Here is an 18,316-nt window from a genome sequence, read left to right as displayed (position 1 = left end):
GAGAGAGAGTCCTGGTGTGGCGCTGTGGATTAATATGCTAGACTACAAAGTCAGTTTGAACTTCAAATGTCCACAGTTCAAGATCACCAGCCACTTCTAGGAAACCCTATTCAGGGTTGCTATGGGTTGGAACTGACTGGACGTCACTTAAGAGTAACATATATGTGGAGTCCTGATGTGGTGCTGTGGGCTAATGCGTCAGACTACAAAGCTGTTTGAACTATAAGATCGTTGGTTCAAGCTCACCAATTGCCCCTTGGAAACCCTATACAGGGTCGCTATGGGTCGAAGCCAACTTGACGGCACTTAATAACAACAGTAATAACAATATAAAAAACAGCAACAACACGGTCGCTATGAATTGGAACTATCTCAATGACACTTGACAACAACAGCATGTATACATAAATATGTGCCTACATATATATATAAATATATTCATATACATATATTCATGTACATATACATATATTTTTTCCCTCTCTGCTGTTTGTGCATAGTGGGAGAAGTGAAACAGTGCAAACAGGAAGATGGCAGCATGCCTCTTGAATTTTGTGCTAAAAACCTGCTTCTTGGCTATCTGGCCCACTTTATGCAAAGCTTTCAACATGGTAGTTTTAAAAACAGTTTGAACAGAACAGATGCTATTTACATTTACACTGACAGCCAGATCATTCCTTCCCTCCGTTGTGTTTACTGCTTTCTCCTGCTTGAGATGTAACATTGTTACAGGATGTGCAGTGATGCTACATCAAAAGAAGTGGCAAGTGAAGACACTCTGATATGTGTATATCATGCCACAAAAGCTTTGTGTGTAATGATCCAAGAAATGAATGAATGAATGAATCCATGAATTAAAATACACACAATATGCACAGATGATAACACATCTATAGTGAAATCCTTTACAGCAAGAAGAGTTCTCCTCCTACTCTCACAAGAGTAAATGTGACTGCTATCATCTCATTTTTCAGAAAGGTAAGGTAGGATGCCTTGGTTCTTTTTGTTTCTTTTTAAAGAGCAGGGGGGATGCCCCTTTACTTCAGTGTATTGTGCTGTCTGATACACCATCCCTTTTTCTTACTACAACTGAAGCAATACCTCGACAATTACATCCATTTTATTTCCTGTCATTTCAAAAATTAAATATTTTAGAAGTAGGATGAAAAGGTGTTTGTGGAGGTGGGGTTTAGAGAGGAGTTTTCTTCTAAGTACAAGACTTTAGGTTTTAAGTATCAAGTAATACTTCCCTTTCTAAAAAGGTGGAAACCCAAGTTCTGGGGCAAAATGGTGGCTTAGGCAGATATGCTGATCAGACTAAGCAACAAGAACAAAGAAGAACAAGTGAAACTGATACAGAAGGTGATCCTGGAATGTTGCACTTCAGAGGACAGACTATAATGGTGGATTCAGTGTGGACTAGAAGAGAAAGCTGAACCAGGAGGAGCATAAGAGAAGACAAATAGGCAGGCTGCTGGCTGGCCTGGAGCAGCGTAGTCATCTTGAGCTTTTGCTGGCAGCTGTTGATACAGAGATACCACTCCCACATTTAGCGCTATGTAAAACCTCCCTGAACTATACTACAAAAACAGCATACAGAAAACTACATCCACATTTCCAGTCTCATTCACAACCACCATGAGAGCACACCAACATGCAATCATCAATTAAATACAAATACAATGACATCATAAACTCTCAAGAGAAAACATACGATTTCAGTTTATAGGAAGAAACAAGACAGAGTGCCTCAAACAAGTGATCAAAATACAGAGTCAGAAAACATAATACCAGAAATGGTACTGGAGCCAGAATTTAAAAGAATCATATTTAGGTACATTCAATGGATTGAGAAAATGATTTAAAAAAAAACAAAAAACTGTAGATAAAATCAAGGAAAACATAGACAAAACTTTAGAAGAATTTAGGAGAACACTACAAGAACAAATTGACAAAATAAATGAAAACTTTGGGACAATACAAATCAGCAAATGGAAAGCCACAAAATTAGTACTAAGATTTCAAGAAACAGATAATACATGGAAAGGTCAAAGAAGTATAATTGAATTCACAGAAGGCCGTGTTAGTAAGCTTAAAGACAAAGCTCTCAATATTCATCAGTTAGAAGAATAATTAGAAAAAAAGAATCTGAAGCAAGCCTAAGACTTATGTGGGACACTATTAAGAGGACTAGCTTATGTGTGATTGGAATTCCAGAACATAAAGAGACAACAACAACAACAACAACAAAACCTACAGAAAAGTGTTAAAGAATTGTTGGAAGAAAACGTCCCTAACATACATGAAACATAAGAAAACATGAATTCAAGAAGTTGCACAAACTCGAAACAGGACAGACCCCAAAAGAAAATCACCAAAACATATTACAATGAAACTTTTAAAAATCAAAGGAAAGTATCCTAAAAGCAGTTCGGGAAAAATGATGCTACCTACAAAGAAGAACTCATAAGACTAGTTTCTCAGCAAGAACCATGCAGGCCAGAAGACAACAGGACATATATAAAACTATGAAATTAAAAAAAAAAAAAATGTCAGCCAGAATCTTATACCTAGCAAAATTGTTCATCAAATTTTACAGCAAAATTAAGACATTTGCAGGTAAACAGAAATTAAAAGAATTTGCAAAAATCAGACAACATTTACCAAAAAATACCAAAGGGAGCTCTTTGGACAGATAACTAACAACAGTAGACAACAACTTGAGATTTACATACCTGACAGTATCATCTAGATATTCAACTCAACCAGTTATAGAATGATTCAAAGTAAAACAAATCTACAAGATTGAAAATAGGGAACCAGATAAACCAGTTTACAACAACAAACAAAGTAAAAAAAAGGTATTTTTAGGTGCAGAACTTCCAAATGAAGAGGTAATCAAGTAGATTTCAAGAAAAAAATGAAATAAGTAAAATAAAACCAAACTGTCTTACCCCTAACCCTAGCTCAATCCTACTCCTAACATTAACCTTAGACCTAATAATAACTCAAACACTAAATGAAGTCCTAAGCCTAGGTTAGGCTTAGTCATATTCCTAACCCTAACTCCTTAGTTATATCTCCCACCTCTATAAAAAAGAACTCTTGCCTATCAAAAAAAAAAAAAAAAAAGGTATAAACCACTGAGAGGTATTTAATTTTACTATTGTATAAGCAGCAGCCACTACTCATCTGTAAATTTGTCATAGTGTAGTGGCTTGCATGTTGCTGTGATGCCGGAAGCTATGACACTAGTGTTTCAAACTAGTAGTTCACCTAACATGAACAAGTTTCGGCTGAGCTTCAAGACTCAGAAAGACTAGGAAGGGCCCCAGTCACTGAACCCTGAGCCTCTGCCAAGGACTCAGCAGCCTCTCCTTCCAGCCCCCTCCTTCCCGAGGCTTCCCATTCCCCTTCTGCAGGCTGTTTCCACCTAGGAAAAGGAATCCTATGTATGTCTGCTATTCAGAACCTCCACTCTTTGATGCTTTTGTTGATGCAAGTAAGGGTGATGACAATATCACCCAGCTCAAGAACAGATTTAATGCATTAGACATTAATGACTGAAGGCCAAAGGAGTTCTGGGATGACATCAAGAGCATCAGAGATGAAAAAAACATTTTTGTTGTTGTTGTTGCTAAGTGCTGTGGTTCCGAGCTTGAACTTTCAAACTTGCGATTCAAACTGACTTAGCAGTCCAGCACATTAACCAACAGCACCCCATCAGAACTCCTGAAGACAGCATAAAGGTCATTAAAAAGAAGGAAAAGACCAAGATGGATGTCAGAAGAGACTTTGAAACTTGCTCTTGAACATAGAGAAGCTAAGTGACTGGAAGAAATGATGAAGTAAAAGAGCTGAATAAAAAATTTCAAAGGATGACTGGAAGAGATAATGATAATAAGATGTGCAAAGACTTGGAGTTAGAAAACCAAAAGGGAAAAGCATGTTTGGCATCCCTTAAGCTGAAAAACACTGAAGAAAAAAATCTAACCATTGAATTATAATATTGAAGGATTATATGGGCAAAATATTGAATGACACAGGAAGCATCAAAAGATAGAATGAATACATAGTCACTGTACCAAAAAGAATTGGTCAATGTTCATCTATTTCAAGAATGTAGCATATGACCAAGAAGAAATAATATTGAAGGAAGAAGTTCAAGTTGCACTGGTGTTATGCTATGTTATGTGAAATGCCACTGAGTCAAATCCAACTCATAGTGATCCTATTTAGGTTTTCCAAGATGGGATTGGTAGGTTTTCAATTCAGCTGATCTTGTGGTTATCAGTCCAGTTTTTAGTCTACAGCACCACACCAGGACTCCACTGTCCTGAAGGCACTGGCAAAAAAACAAGGATGTGGGAATTGATGGAATACAAATTGAAATGTTTCAACAAAGTGATGCAGCAGTGGAGGTGCTCATTCATCTATGCCCAGAAATTTGCAAGACAGCTATCTGGCCAGCCAACTGGGAATGGTTCATATTTGTGCCCATTCCAAATAAAGGTGACCAATGGGGTGCAAAATTCATCGAACAATAATCATTAATATCACAGGCAAATGAAATTTTGCTGAAGATAATTTAAAAATTGTTGCAGCAGTACAACAACAGGGAGCTGTCAAAAATTCAAGTTAGATTCAGAATAGTATTTGGAATGAGAGAATTCTCTTTGCTGATTTCAGATGGATCTTGTGAAAGTAGAATACCAGAAAGATGTTTACTTGCGCTTTACAGACCACGCAAAGTAATTTAACTGTATGAATAATAATAAGCTGGATAATACTGTGAAGCATGGGAATGTCAGGCTATTTAGTTGTGCTCATGAGAAATCTGTACATAGAACGAGAGCTAATCCTTCTAATAGAATATTGAATGGTCTGAAATCAGGAAAGTTGTGTGCCATGGTTGTATCTTTTCACCATACTTATTCAATATGTATGATAGACAAATAATCCAAGAAGCTTGATTATATGAAGAAGAACATGTCATGAGGATTAAAGGAAGACTCATTCATAGCTTGGGATATGAAGATGACAGAACCTATCTTTCTGGAAGTGAACAACAGTTGAAGTACTTACTGATGAGTGTCAAAGACTATAGCCATCTGTATGGATTTCATCTCAATATAAAGAAAATGAACATCCTCACCACTGGACCAATAAATAACATCATGATAAATGGAGAGAAGTTTGAAATTATCAAATACTTCATTTTACTTGTATCCACAATCAATACTCATGGAGGCAGCAGTCAAGAAATCAAATGACTTGTATATATAGTGCATTAGACAAATCTGCTGCTAAAGACCTCTTTAAAACATTAAAGACTAGTGGTATCATTTTGAAGACTAAGTTTTGCCTGATTAAAGACATTTCAATCACCTTTTATGCATGGGAAAGCAGAACAATGAATCAGGAACACTGGAGAAGAATGCATACATTTGAATTATGGTGTTGGTAAAGAATATTGAAACCAATGCCAGAAGAACAAACAAACCCGTTTTGGAAGAAATTCAGCTGTATTTCTCCTTAGAAGAGAGAATGGCAAGACTTCATCTCTCAAATTTTGTTTTTTGGTAAGTACTTTCTAGAATAGTATTATATATAAAGATTTTAATGCTATTTCCACATAAGACTAAAATCATAGTTATATGACTGGAAATTAACACATACGAATTGTTGCCTTTAATAATATTACAATACTAAGACTCAATATTGATCGTAAAGCAATATTGCTACACTGACATACTGTATATTAAGAACTATACAGTAAATAACAATGTAGAAGTACCTTTAATAAAATTTGTGTCTTCTAAATTTTGTTTTCTTCTGACGTACAATGATTTTAAAGGAAAGAAAAACGTTTAATGACTGTCTAAAATGTTGGAAATCAAGGACACTTATTCATATTTAAAACTGCATTCAGGTCCGCATCATGCAAAATAAAGTCAGAGGCCAACATCTCAGTCTAAGCCATCAGCTTTTCCTCACAACATAGTTTTCCACTAATGTTCAATTTCTAGAACATATCAATAATTGGCATTTACATTTTCCCTTCATACTTTCCCTTAGTTTTCCACTTTTTGTTTGTGTGGAAGAATGAATCGTCTGGTACTGGTAATATTCTGGAATTACCCTTACGTCTGCTTTTTAAAGAGCATTGCTCCATATGAGTCAGCAACTTGTTGTTGTTTTTGTTAGGGGCCATCCTGTCAGCTCTGACTCATAGTGACCTTATGTATAACAGACGAAACTCAGCCTTGTCTTGTACCAGCCTTACAATTATTGCTGTGTTTCAGTTCATAGTTGCTGCCACTGTGTCAACTTATCTCACTGAAGGTCTTCTGTTTTACTGACCTCCACTTTACTACGCATGATGTACTTCAGGATACTTGTACATTGTTATTCACTATATGGTTCTTAAGGTCAATGTAGCAATATTGCTTTAAAAGTAAAATTGAGTCTTAGTATTGTAATATTAGTAAATACAAGCAACAATTCATATGTGTTAATTTCCAAACATAGATGTATGATTTCAACTTTATTTACAATTATATTCAAATCTATATATGGCATTATTCTAAAAAGTACTTATCAAAAACAAAATTAGAGAGTATTTTCATGCCTTGAAAAGATATTAAATAAATTGTCTTATAATATCAAGCTACAGTTATCTCTAGAATTGAAGAACAAAGTTATTATGTCACTTATATGTTTCCTAGACTATTCTGAAGACTAATAATAAAAGAGCAGCATGCAATACTATGTGAACTATGACAAAGATAGGTAACTATGTGGCTGTTATACAAACTTAATGCTGATCTTGTTCAAACATCAACATATTGTTTTTCAAAGAAATTGTTTTATTTCCCATTTCTTACCCTTCACTTAGTACAGTACCGAATTCATAATAGGTTTGTTATATGCCTTGGAGTTTGATTCAGTTCATAGCTACCCTGTATAAAGTTTTCTAAGGCTATAAACCTTTTGTGGAACCTGAAATTTTCATCTTTCTCCCACACTATAATAGACACTCAGCAAATATTTGGTAAATGAAAAAGTTTTCCAATAAGCTACTGAGTAATTATGACAATAGTCTTGTGAGATATCCCTTGCCAAAAAAATAACAAAAGAATAGTGTAAAAGAGAATTTCTATTAAGACTAAAACATATGGGAAACCCATGAAAACAGAATATACTACTATATCAATGGGGACATTTAATAAAATAGATTATGCTTGAAGCCAGTGCTTTTAAATCCTTAGTATACATTAAAACAACAAGGGATGTTTCTAAACATAAGAAACAAAGTCTGATGTCTGTGCCACAGCCCACATCAATTAAAATAGAATCTCCAGAGTTAGGACATGTTAATATTTCAGAAGTAATTCTCTCAAGCCAGGGCTGAGAACCTATGTTCTAAAATAAAAGGAAACCATCATGTTTGGTGTTCTTTGAGGGACAAGAATGGACTATGCATCTTCCCAAATTATAAGGATTCTATAATTTGCACAAAGGGAAGGTAGTCATTATAGAGTTAAAATTAAACTGTTAGCACCTTTGTCTAGCTCTATGCTTTAATGATGAGTTTTATCTTGCTTGTCTCTAGAAACAATGAAAGAAATTTGGTAGTAGAAGTAGAGACAACACTTTTAGGGAAATACGTTAGTCAGTTACATTTTTAAAAATATTTGTATGGGGAAATTAGTATAATATTAAGGTTACTTTTTGAATTAGCAGAGAAATATAGGATCATCAATAAAAGGTATTGGGACAACTGGGTGGCCATTTGAAAAAATAAATAAAATTGAATACAGACCATGCATTTAAGAACAAAACAGATTCCAGATGTATGAACAATTTAAATGCAAAAAAAGGAACCACAAAGTAATTAGAAGATACAGTGGAAGAATCCTAGTGTGGCATTGTAGAAGAAATGCTGGACTGTTAACCACAAGATCCGCAGTTCAAATCCAGCAGCCATTCCTTGGAAGACCTATATAGGGTTGCTTTGAATTAGACTGACTCAAAGGCACTTAACAACAACAAAGAGAGAATCCTTCTGTAATCATGAAGTATTATGGATCCCTGGTGAAGCTATGAGAAAGGTGTTAGGCTGCTAACCAAATGGTTGGCAGTTCAAAGCCACCAGCCACTCTGCAGAAGAAAGCTAAGCCTACCTGCTCCTGTAATGATTTAGTCTTGGAAATTCCACATAGGGTCACAATGAGTTGAAATTGCCTTGGTAGCTGTGGGTTGGCTTAGTTTGGTTTTCTAAATATAATGATTAAAACCAAAAGCCATTAAAAAAAAAATACAACTATGTCAACAAGAAAAAAACGCTCTGTACAGCAAACACATTAGAGCAAATAAACAAGAAAACAAAACTTCATAACATTAAACAGACAAACCAAAGCTAAGGGAGTAGGGGTTTTTAACTGATATCAAGACATAAAGCCAGTGTTCCTAATATATAATGAGCACTTACAAATCAATGAAGGAAAAAAAACAAAAACACCCAAATCACCCAATAAATATAAAGTAAATGAAAAAATGAGAAACCTTACAAGTCTCCTAAACATGTATCCACCCTTACTTGTTACAGAAATAGCATTTGTTTTAAAACCTGTCAATTTAGCAAAGACCAAGCTGTGGTAGAATCCTGTTTGGACTAGAGAGTACAGTAGTACACTCGTAAACGTTTCTTATTTCCATTGCTAATAGGATTAAACATGTATAACGACTATACAGTATTATCTGGCAATGCCTATCAAATTTGCAAAAGCAATTGTCTTTTGATTCAGCAAAAGTTATCTAGAATCTGAATAGATAAACTTGCATATTTGAAGAATTATTTATGTAGGGGTGAAGTTACTCATTGGTCCATTATTTATAATAGTCAGAGATCACAGACACCTAAATGATATTCAGTTTTGAAGTCATAGTGACCCTATGAACAACAGAATAAAACACTGCCTTGTCCTGTGTCATCTTCACAAATATACCATCTCCCATGCCCCTGTGCAAAAGAGGCACAATGGTTAAGCACCTAAAGATTAGTGGATGTACCCACCAGCCCATCTATAGGCATAAAGACCTAATGACCAGTTCCTGTGATTACTGCCTAGGAAACCCTATGAGGCAGCAGTTCTGCTCTGTCCTATAGAGTTGCCATGAGTTAGACTTGACTTGACAGCACACAACAACAGCAACAACATGCAAACATCTCCAACAAAAAATGAAAAAATCATAATGGGCAGGTCAGAAGAGAGACATAAAGAAGTGAGTGAATGATTTAAAAAGATAGCTTCTAAGAAGTTATCTATTTGTCTGAAACATTGTATGAGACATTTTCACATGTACAGTCAAACCAATTATTAAAAATCCTAATAAATACTAGTTCTTAGGTATCACATCACAACTAGCTTACTAAAGCAGATGGTCCCAAATATATCCTATTCCATGTCTAGAGTAAGACATTTTTAGATAAAGTGGTGGAATCTCTTTCTTCTCCTTTGGGTGGTTTGATAATAGTGGAAAGCAAAGTTTGCAGAGGTGCTTTATAAATAAGGACATTGATACTCAGGTTATGTATTTTCTTCTATTGCACATAGCTGGGAGTACTGTAGCTCTGTAGGATAAGCACTGGACTAGTAAGCACAAGGTTAGCAGTTCAAATCCACCAGTTGTTCTGAGGGAGGAACACAAGGCTTTCTGCTCTCTTAAAGATGTACAGTCTTGGAAACTCTATACAGAGTTGCAATGAGTCTGAACTGACTTGTCAGAGCTTAACAACAACAGCAACATTGCACATAGCCAGCAAGATGTAGAATTCAGTTCAGACGTGAGTTACTGGACTCCAGAAGTCACACTTTTTAACTGTTATGATCTTGTTCCTTAGACTCAATCAATCTTCCACTCTCCTTCAGGGATAAAATTTTATGAATGTCAATAAATTGTGTTATTAAGTAATATTATTGTTTGCAAAGAAGGAAGCCAAAGGACAGGTATTAATTTTCATTGAGTGCTCCTATGCCACATGATGGCAAGTGTTTAATCTATGCTTGTGGGTGTTGTTAAGTGCTGTCCAGTCAGTTAGAATCTTAGTGACCCTTTATAAAGTTTCCCAGGTGAATTTGAATGACAGACCTGTGGCTCCCAGTCCAGTGCCTATCCTACAGTGCCACACCAAAAGTCCTTAATCTATATGAATGGATTTAGTTATACAAACGATACCACAATGCGAATGATGTGATGGATATGACTCTTAGCACATTAAGGGAAAACATATTCTTTCCTTACATACTATAGAGTTGTTGTTGCAATGACTCTGCTTAGTTAGAGACTATTTTTTCTAGTGTACCACCCAACTCTTGCATTTAGATGTGGTCTTGTAATTTGTTGTGGTTGTTGTTAAGTGCCATGGAGTTGATTCTGACTCGTAGCGATCCTGTATAGGGTTTCCAAGGAGTTAATTAGTGGGTTTGAACTGCCAACTTTGTGGTTTGCAGACCAATGCTTATTCTACAGTGCCACACCAGGATTTCAGACTAATTCTTACAAAATGTGAGCAACAGTGATGTGCGTCACTAGCTGGCCAAGGGGACAAGGAGCGGTGTAGTTTCCTTACAGTGTTCTTGCTTCTCTGTGCACTGAATTATTAGGACTTTAGGACCAGAGTAGAGTAGTCCTTGTAAGGTATGGAAGAAATAGAGGAGCTTGGGTTACTAAAAGAAGGGCCCCAGTGAAGAACACCCATATTAACCTGTGATGAGTAAGAAATAACTTCCATTGTGTTGAACAACTGACAATGTATAAATTAGATATTATATCAACTAATATTAATCTATTGCAGATATTATGGTTCTCATTTATAAATTAAGAAAATGAAACTCAGTCAGGTTAAGCAAATAGCTCAAAGGCAGAGAGCATTTCATAAATGATATCATAGAAATGAGGGTTAGACGGTATACTAGGCCAAGGGATTTTTCAAATGACACAACTTGGTCACATGAGTTAAAAATGAATGAAAGGCAGAGTCTGGGAGTTTATATTTTTTAACACTAAAGAAGGGAACAACGTTGTCAAACAGTTTAAAGTAAAACAGAACAGAGATTTTACATAGTATTTGTAAATGGTGCCCTTTATTTTGCTGGTTTTATATTTAGACCCTTCCCTGCCTCATACTGGTTTGTGTGTGTGTGTTTTAATCTATAAACACAATTTGATCTATGATGACAAGCTGTAATACAAAACATTTATGTTTAAGTACTTAAATAAATTATGTGGTCAGAACCTTAGGGATTGTCTGGGAATGCTATGTGAGCTTTCTCAAATGCAGCAAAACTCTCCTAGGAGGATACTCCCATCCAGCAAAAAGGTCATCCCTCTAGAAATACTCTGAAACATCAGCTGTCTTGGGAAACCACAGATGAGGAGTGGGGAGATGTGAGGCAGTGACTATAGTTCCTGTTTTATGCCTTCAGACATCCTCTTGTTCACCAAACTCAAAGAACATGATCCTTCAAGGATGTCAAAACTACCATAATTGACAGACCATTGACTCATCATATAATTTTCTAAAATGCACCAACTCTGCAAAGATTGTTTGTAATAAAACATGTTGTGATCATTGTTAAGTGCTATCGAGTCAGTTCTAACTCATAGAGACCCTATATAGGGTTTCCAAGGAGCAGCTGGTAGGTTTGAACTACTGGCCTTGTGGTTCACAGTTGAGTGGTTATCCAACAGCACCACACCAGGGGTAAAATATGGGGGAGGCAGATACAGAACTTGCCAATTCATAAGTAATAAGCATGTGAGGGTAAGTAAAAAAGTATGACTATGAAATCATAGAAACCATTATTAAACAAAAATATCAAAATGTAAAGTTATTGTTTCTCAACGTGTCCTCCATCTAGTTCTATACACTTCTGAAGGCAGTGCTTCCATTTCTCTGACCCTATTGTTCACTACTGGAGCTTTACAATGGCTCTGTCTTTGATTTGAAAGCCTGGCATGCGTCCTTCAATGGATCTTCTATTAAAAGACCAATAATGGCAAGACGGTATTCAGATTTTACCCATAAATGGGCAGAGTTGAGTACTAGGCAGCCATTTAAAGTTGATTTCATGAGATTGATTTCAAAGTCTGATCTATGGAAAGTAAGGTCAATTGGATGCTATCTCTCCTGTGCTCAAGGTCTATACCAAAATTGGGAAAGGGTGATTGAATACCAGAAACATATTGGACCATCAGGAAATTTGAGAAATAACTAATCTAGTTACAGCTAAACTGCTCCATAAGAATTTCCAGCATGTCATGTGCTGTTAAGTGCTGTTGAGTCGATTCCAACTCATAGTGACTCTGTATAAGATTTCTGAGGAGCAACTGGTGAGCTTGAAACACTGACCTTGCAGTTTGAACTGACCTTGCAGTCCAGCGTATCAGCCCACAGTGCCACACTAGGACTCCCACCAATCATATGAGACAAGTTAAGCTAATAGCTTTTGACTATTAAATTGTACATATGAGCCTATGTTGAAAATATAGGCGATAGAAAGGAGATACTATTTTTTAAATGGTGGAAACAATAATAATGTTCTTTCCCATAAAGCTATACATTTATAAGAAAGCTGTTGGACCATTTTAGTCTACTGGGAATTTAGGTTTAGAATTTCTAGCAGGAAAGCCGCTCACATGTTGTTAGTTCTTTCAAAAATATTTATTTGTAAGAAAATTATCACCTGAAGATGTGGTAGCAACTGGTAGACATGGGAATGTTTTTACAGCCCGAAACTGTACAATCAGAATAAATTGGAAAAACCCCAATTAGAAACAAATTAGTTCAAAAAGGATCAAGGGCCAGAAATGCTGAAGATAAGCATCACTGATTTCGATTTCCCGGGAGACTGATAAATCATAATTGAGTCACTTATATTCTGCACAAGTATAGCATCATCTGAAGAATTCCAAGGACCTTGAGCCTAATGTGGATACAACAGATTGCTGGCTGGATAGGAGTCAACAACTGTCACCACCAACCCAACTAAAATATGAGATAAAAAGATATGAGTTCTGTACCTAGAGTCCTGGCAATCAAGTCAAAGTCGCTCTGGTCAGCTCAGCACTAGAATGAAACCTATTTTGATTTAAATGGAATGCTATTGTTCTTCAATATTAGGTTCTCCACATATGCTAAGATAACTTGTAGTTTTTCCAGCTGTGGAATATGATGTCTCATTAGTGATTTGTGACATAAATTTAGTGGATCTGCAATAAGCATTCAAAATGAACAAAAAAATTATGGACTAGGATAAATATATCAGAATATATTGCACCTGGTAATGAGACATTTTAAAACTCAATGTGTTGATGTGTGTGTGTATGTATGAGACAGACAGTGATAGAAAGTAAGTGGTGATATATATAGTAAATTGAGTGATGAAAAAGTTCCCTTTGTCCCTAAATCCCTTTTCTATAGTTCCACCAAAATGTCTGTAATTCAACAATAAAGATTTATTTCTCTAGTGTTTAGAAATGTCCAATTCAATACTTTATACTTTCTTAAACAAGATTAAAAGTATTTGAACTTGAGTTGAAAATTTTTTTCATGGATATTAAGGAACCAGGCATTACAACATTTTCTTTTCACGTAAACTTTTAAAGAGAAAACAACAGCAAAAAATAAATGTTGTTGTTGTTGTTGTTGTTGTTGTTGAGTGCCATCGAGTCGGGTCCGACCCATAGCGACCCTGTACAGGGTTTCCGAGGGTGTAAATCTTTATGGGAGTAGAAAGCCTCATCTTTCTCCCGCGGAGCGGCTGGTAGTTTCGAACCGCTGACCTTAAGGTTCGCAGCCCGATTCGTAACCACTACGCTACAGCAAAAAATAAATAGTCTCCTGTAAAGTTGCTATAATAAATTAAAGTTAGTCTTTAAAGGACTTATTGTCATGGTAGTATAAAAGATAATGTTATCAGAAAGAACGAATGCTAATTTCTATAAGCAAAAGAAAAGTTATTTCTATTTCTAGATCATGAAGAAGTGGGAGATTTTAAGAGTACCCAATGAAAGTGAAAGAAATCTGAAAAGAATAACATCTTAAATTTCATCAGCCAATGCTAATAGTTTTCTGTGATGAGAGGCCGGTGAATAGAGTGCATGATAGGCACTTGTGTGGTAGGAAAGTGTGCTGAAGGAGGAGAAGTCAAGACCACAGAGATCCCTCACCCTTCTCATTAGCAGAGGCTGAGGATTCCCACAAAAGGAATTCCAGTGCTTTTGGCTAGCATAAAAATCAATAAGAAGTGTACGAAAGTCAAAGTTTATACAGGGTTACTATGAGTCCTAACCGACTTGACAAGACTCAACAAGAACAACAACAACAACCAGAGGCAGGTAAGAGAGAGGGAGGGAAAAAGGGGCATTCATTGTTAGGTACTTCTATTAAAGGTGATGGAAAAATCTGGAAATGAATAGTGCTGATTGTTGAACAATATGATGAATGTCATGTATGTCACCGAATTGCACAAACAAAAATGGTTGAAATGGCCAATGTGTAATTACATATATATTTACCACCCGCCCCCCCCCAAAAAAAAAAGAATTATGAAAGTCCTCTTTCATTACCATTTCAGTTTGTACTGACCAGTATATTGCCAGATAGAGGCGAAAAAGTCTTTCTTGTTGCTGTATGCTGTCAAGCTGATTCTAACTCATAGTGACATTGTATCAAGTGTCCAAGAGCAGACGTTGGGGCTAGCAGTCCAATGCTTATTCTACAGTGCCACATCAGGACTCTTTATTAGCTTGGTGTTATTGTTGTTAAGTGCCATTGAGTTGGTTCTGACCCATAAGCGACCCTGTATAGGGTTTCCGAGGAGCAGCTGGTGACTTGAACCGCCATCCTTGCAGTTCAAACAGCTTTGCAGTCTGGCGCATTAACCCACAGCGCCACACCAGGACTCCTTTATTAACTTAGGGTCCTTAATTTTCACAGGTTACAACTGTCAGAAGAATTTGTAATGACTCAATCCTGGGTAATAGAAAGGATCCCAAGGAACACTTACATCAATGACCCTTAAACCTCTTTATATCTTAGAACCACTTGAGGAATTTGAAAAAATTTAGATGTCTGCTTTTATCCCAGAGATTGAGTTTCAACTGATTTGGGGTTGGGGGTCAGGCTGCTTTTTTTTTTTTCCCCAAAAGCATCAGTTGATTCTACTATGGAGTTAGGTCTGAGAACCACTCTAGTCTTACCACATATAGGATATGTTTATCTTTTCCATTATTTACCAAACAAGTATTTTGTTAACCATGGTGACGTCATATGTATCAGAATAAAACTGCACTGTACTGTGACACACATTTTTGGAAGTAGATCTCCAGGGCTTTATTCTGAATGCCTCCAGATGAACTTGAACCTTTAACCTTTTAGTTAGCAGCTGAGAGCGTTACCCATTTGCATCACCCATTCTACTTTTAAACACCTATAATTTCAGCAATGTTCTTACTTAAACTAAGCAAGAATCTTTCTCCTGTAAGAACCAGCCCATTGTTTTTCTTTTTTTCCTACTTTGGTCTTCCCCCCCAGTATCCCCAAACCACACCCCCTTTTGCCATTTCTTCACTATCATCACACATTGGCAAACAGAACTCATGACCTACAACACAGTAATGCTTATTATTAAATGTTAGTGATCAATGACATTATTATGGCTGTTATTACCATTATTATCAATCAGGAACAACACAAAGGTAACTGTTGGCAACAAAATCATCAAAGCAATTTTGATAAAGCCACTTCAAAGATGTGCAATAAGCACTGTGTAATGTAATCTGGAAAAAGGCAAGTGAACGAAAAATGTAGAGCAAAACTCAAAATCATAAAAAAAGAGACCAGGCTTATTGATCAGATAGAAATTAGTAGAACCCCAAGACTATCTATGGTCCTTAGTCACCCTTCAGGTCTGGGACTGAACTCAGCTATGTGACTCAATTTCAGCCAAATGATAGGCTTATAAGGGGAACAATAGCACTCTTTAAAAGGAGATAGGATTATAATGTGTAAAGTTAGTACTTATAGGAAAAGCAAAAGGGAAAAGGTAAATTGGAGAGTTGTTGTGAAGTGCCATTGAGTTGGTTCTGATCCATAGCGACCCTGTAAAGGGTTTCCTAGGAGCAGCTGGTGAGCTTGAACCGCCGACCTTGCAGTTCAAACGACTTTGCAGTCTGGCACATTAACCCACAGTGCCACACCAAGACTCCAGTTGGGGAGTAAGGGGAAGTATATGTCCACCATGTATATTTCCATAGGTGGAAATATAAATACTTCCATCTCTCTACTACTGGTCTGAGTCTTGGTGTGGTACTGTGGGATAATGCACTGGACTGCAAGGTCAGTTTGAACCACAAGGTCGTGGTTTAAACTCACCAGCTGCTCCTTGGAAACCTTATATAGGGACACTATAAATCAGAACTGACTCAACAGCACTTAACAATAACTGCTGATTAACCTTAACCTCTGTTTGGCTCAACTAATTTGTCCAAGTCACCCTTAATCTAGTAAAATTAAGACAGTGTATTTGCAGACTTGGCATCAAGAGTTGTTGCTGTTGTTAAGTGTCATCGAGTCGATTCTGACCCATGGCGACCCTATATAGGGTTTCCAAGGAGTAGCTGGGCATCAAGAGTAGACACTAGTAAACTCCTCATAAAATGGTATTCATTCTGTAGCTCATGTTGTACTGAATTATAATGACGTGGCAGCATCGATAGACTTAAGCATGGCAACAATAGTGAGGTTGGCCCAAGATCGGGCAGTGTTTCATTCTGCTGTGCATAGGGTCCCTGTGAGTCAGTACCAACTCGATGGCACCTAACAACAACAAGCCATTTATGTGAACTTTAAAATAAACAACAATAAAAATGACAATAGGCTGGCCAGTTTTTTCTTGCTATTACTTAAGGAATAGCTCATCAAGTACATAAATTTTCCAGTCCTTTCTTCTCTATTATTCTCAAAATTCGCAAATGATGGGACATTTTATGAATGATCAAAATCTTACAGTCTAATTTAATCATTATTTTCAAAATTAATTGGGTAATTGAGCAATCTCTGTTAACGGCCTTACTTAATGCTAAAGACAAAAATAAAACAGCTTAATCTCACAAACCTGAGCTTCAAAGAATTGCCAACACTACATCATTACTTTGAAGAGTTGAAAGTCATACCTTCGACTAAGGAAGTGAGGAGGGTCACATTGGCTGCTTTCCGTCTTCCTGCTGGCAAGTTCAAGCCCAACCTATCCAGTTTCTCTCTCAGGCATCGGCCCCCATTCTTGGATTTTGCTCTGACCAAAAACAAATAAAAACTGATCTTTGAATGTTTGCATTCTGAAGAAAACTATGAGAAGACTTGATCACATGGAAAATTCTAAAAAGGAGGAAAAACTAACGGGCTGAGGGTTGAGGAGTGTGTATGGAGACAATCAGACTCACAGTTCTAGAAAACAACTTTGTCTTACCTCCTCAAAATGCCTCCCAAGAGTGAAGCATTGAGGCATTCAGGTGGTGAGAGGCGTCTCTTGACTTCAGCAATGGTCACTTTGTATTTGGACGTAGAACTGAGAAGGGACAAACGTCCAGGGACAGAACAAAACAAGTCTGTGGGGTTGACCACACAGGTGCCACCTTGTAAGGAAAAAGTATAAACATATTAGTACAATGAGATGATAAATGCATGAGACACAGTTAATATCAATGTGCTGCTGGGATCTGGCAACACCCGACAGTAATTGTATTTATACATCACCAGATCTTCTCAGAAAGCTGCTTTAAAGATAATTCTTTCAAACAACATGCAGGGTTTTGTCTTTCATACATCACGTAGAAAATGTTTGTGAGGGGACAATTATAATTTTAGAGGAATTTGGTATCCCATAGAGCGTTGTTTCTGTTGTTGTTAAGTGCCTGATGTGGGTAGGATCGACACTGGACTGTGAACCACATGATTGGTGGTTCAAACCCACCAGCTACTCCTTGGAAGCCCTGTACAGAATCACCATGAGTCACAACCAACTCAACGGCACTTAACAACAACAGCAACATGCTCTTTTTATCCAGACCCCCTGTGACATGTTAAACATGCTCCCATCTTTCTTAGTCGCTGTGCTCAGAGAGCATACTAAAATAAATGAGCGAGTCATTGACCTATATTTCCATCTGAACCTGTTAGCATAGGAGAAGAGCTCCCTGAGAAGCCAGTGGTGAGTCCCAGGCCAGGGTTTCTCAAACGTTAATATGT

General features: G+C 36.8%; 1 protein-coding gene across 1 annotated transcript in view; it reads right to left on the bottom strand.

Annotated features, from left to right (window-relative positions):
• The window catches only part of TFAP2D (transcription factor AP-2 delta (activating enhancer binding protein 2 delta)), a 68,976-nt gene that overhangs the window by 32,662 nt on the left and 17,998 nt on the right, over positions 1–18,316 (bottom strand). The window contains exons 4-5 of the mRNA XM_006835705.1: positions 17,538–17,703; positions 17,245–17,363 (exon numbers count right to left, since the gene is read on the bottom strand). Of these exons, the coding sequence (XP_006835768.1) occupies positions 17,245–17,363; positions 17,538–17,703 (285 nt within the window). The remainder of the gene's footprint in view (positions 1–17,244; positions 17,364–17,537; positions 17,704–18,316) is intronic.

This window comes from Chrysochloris asiatica, unplaced genomic scaffold, assembly GCF_000296735.1.
Source record: "Chrysochloris asiatica unplaced genomic scaffold, ChrAsi1.0 scaffold00019, whole genome shotgun sequence".
In the NCBI taxonomy this organism is placed as follows: domain Eukaryota; kingdom Metazoa; phylum Chordata; class Mammalia; order Afrosoricida; family Chrysochloridae; genus Chrysochloris; species Chrysochloris asiatica.
The sequence above is the reverse complement of the archived record's forward strand: the minus strand, read 5'-3'. Positions and strand labels throughout refer to the sequence as shown.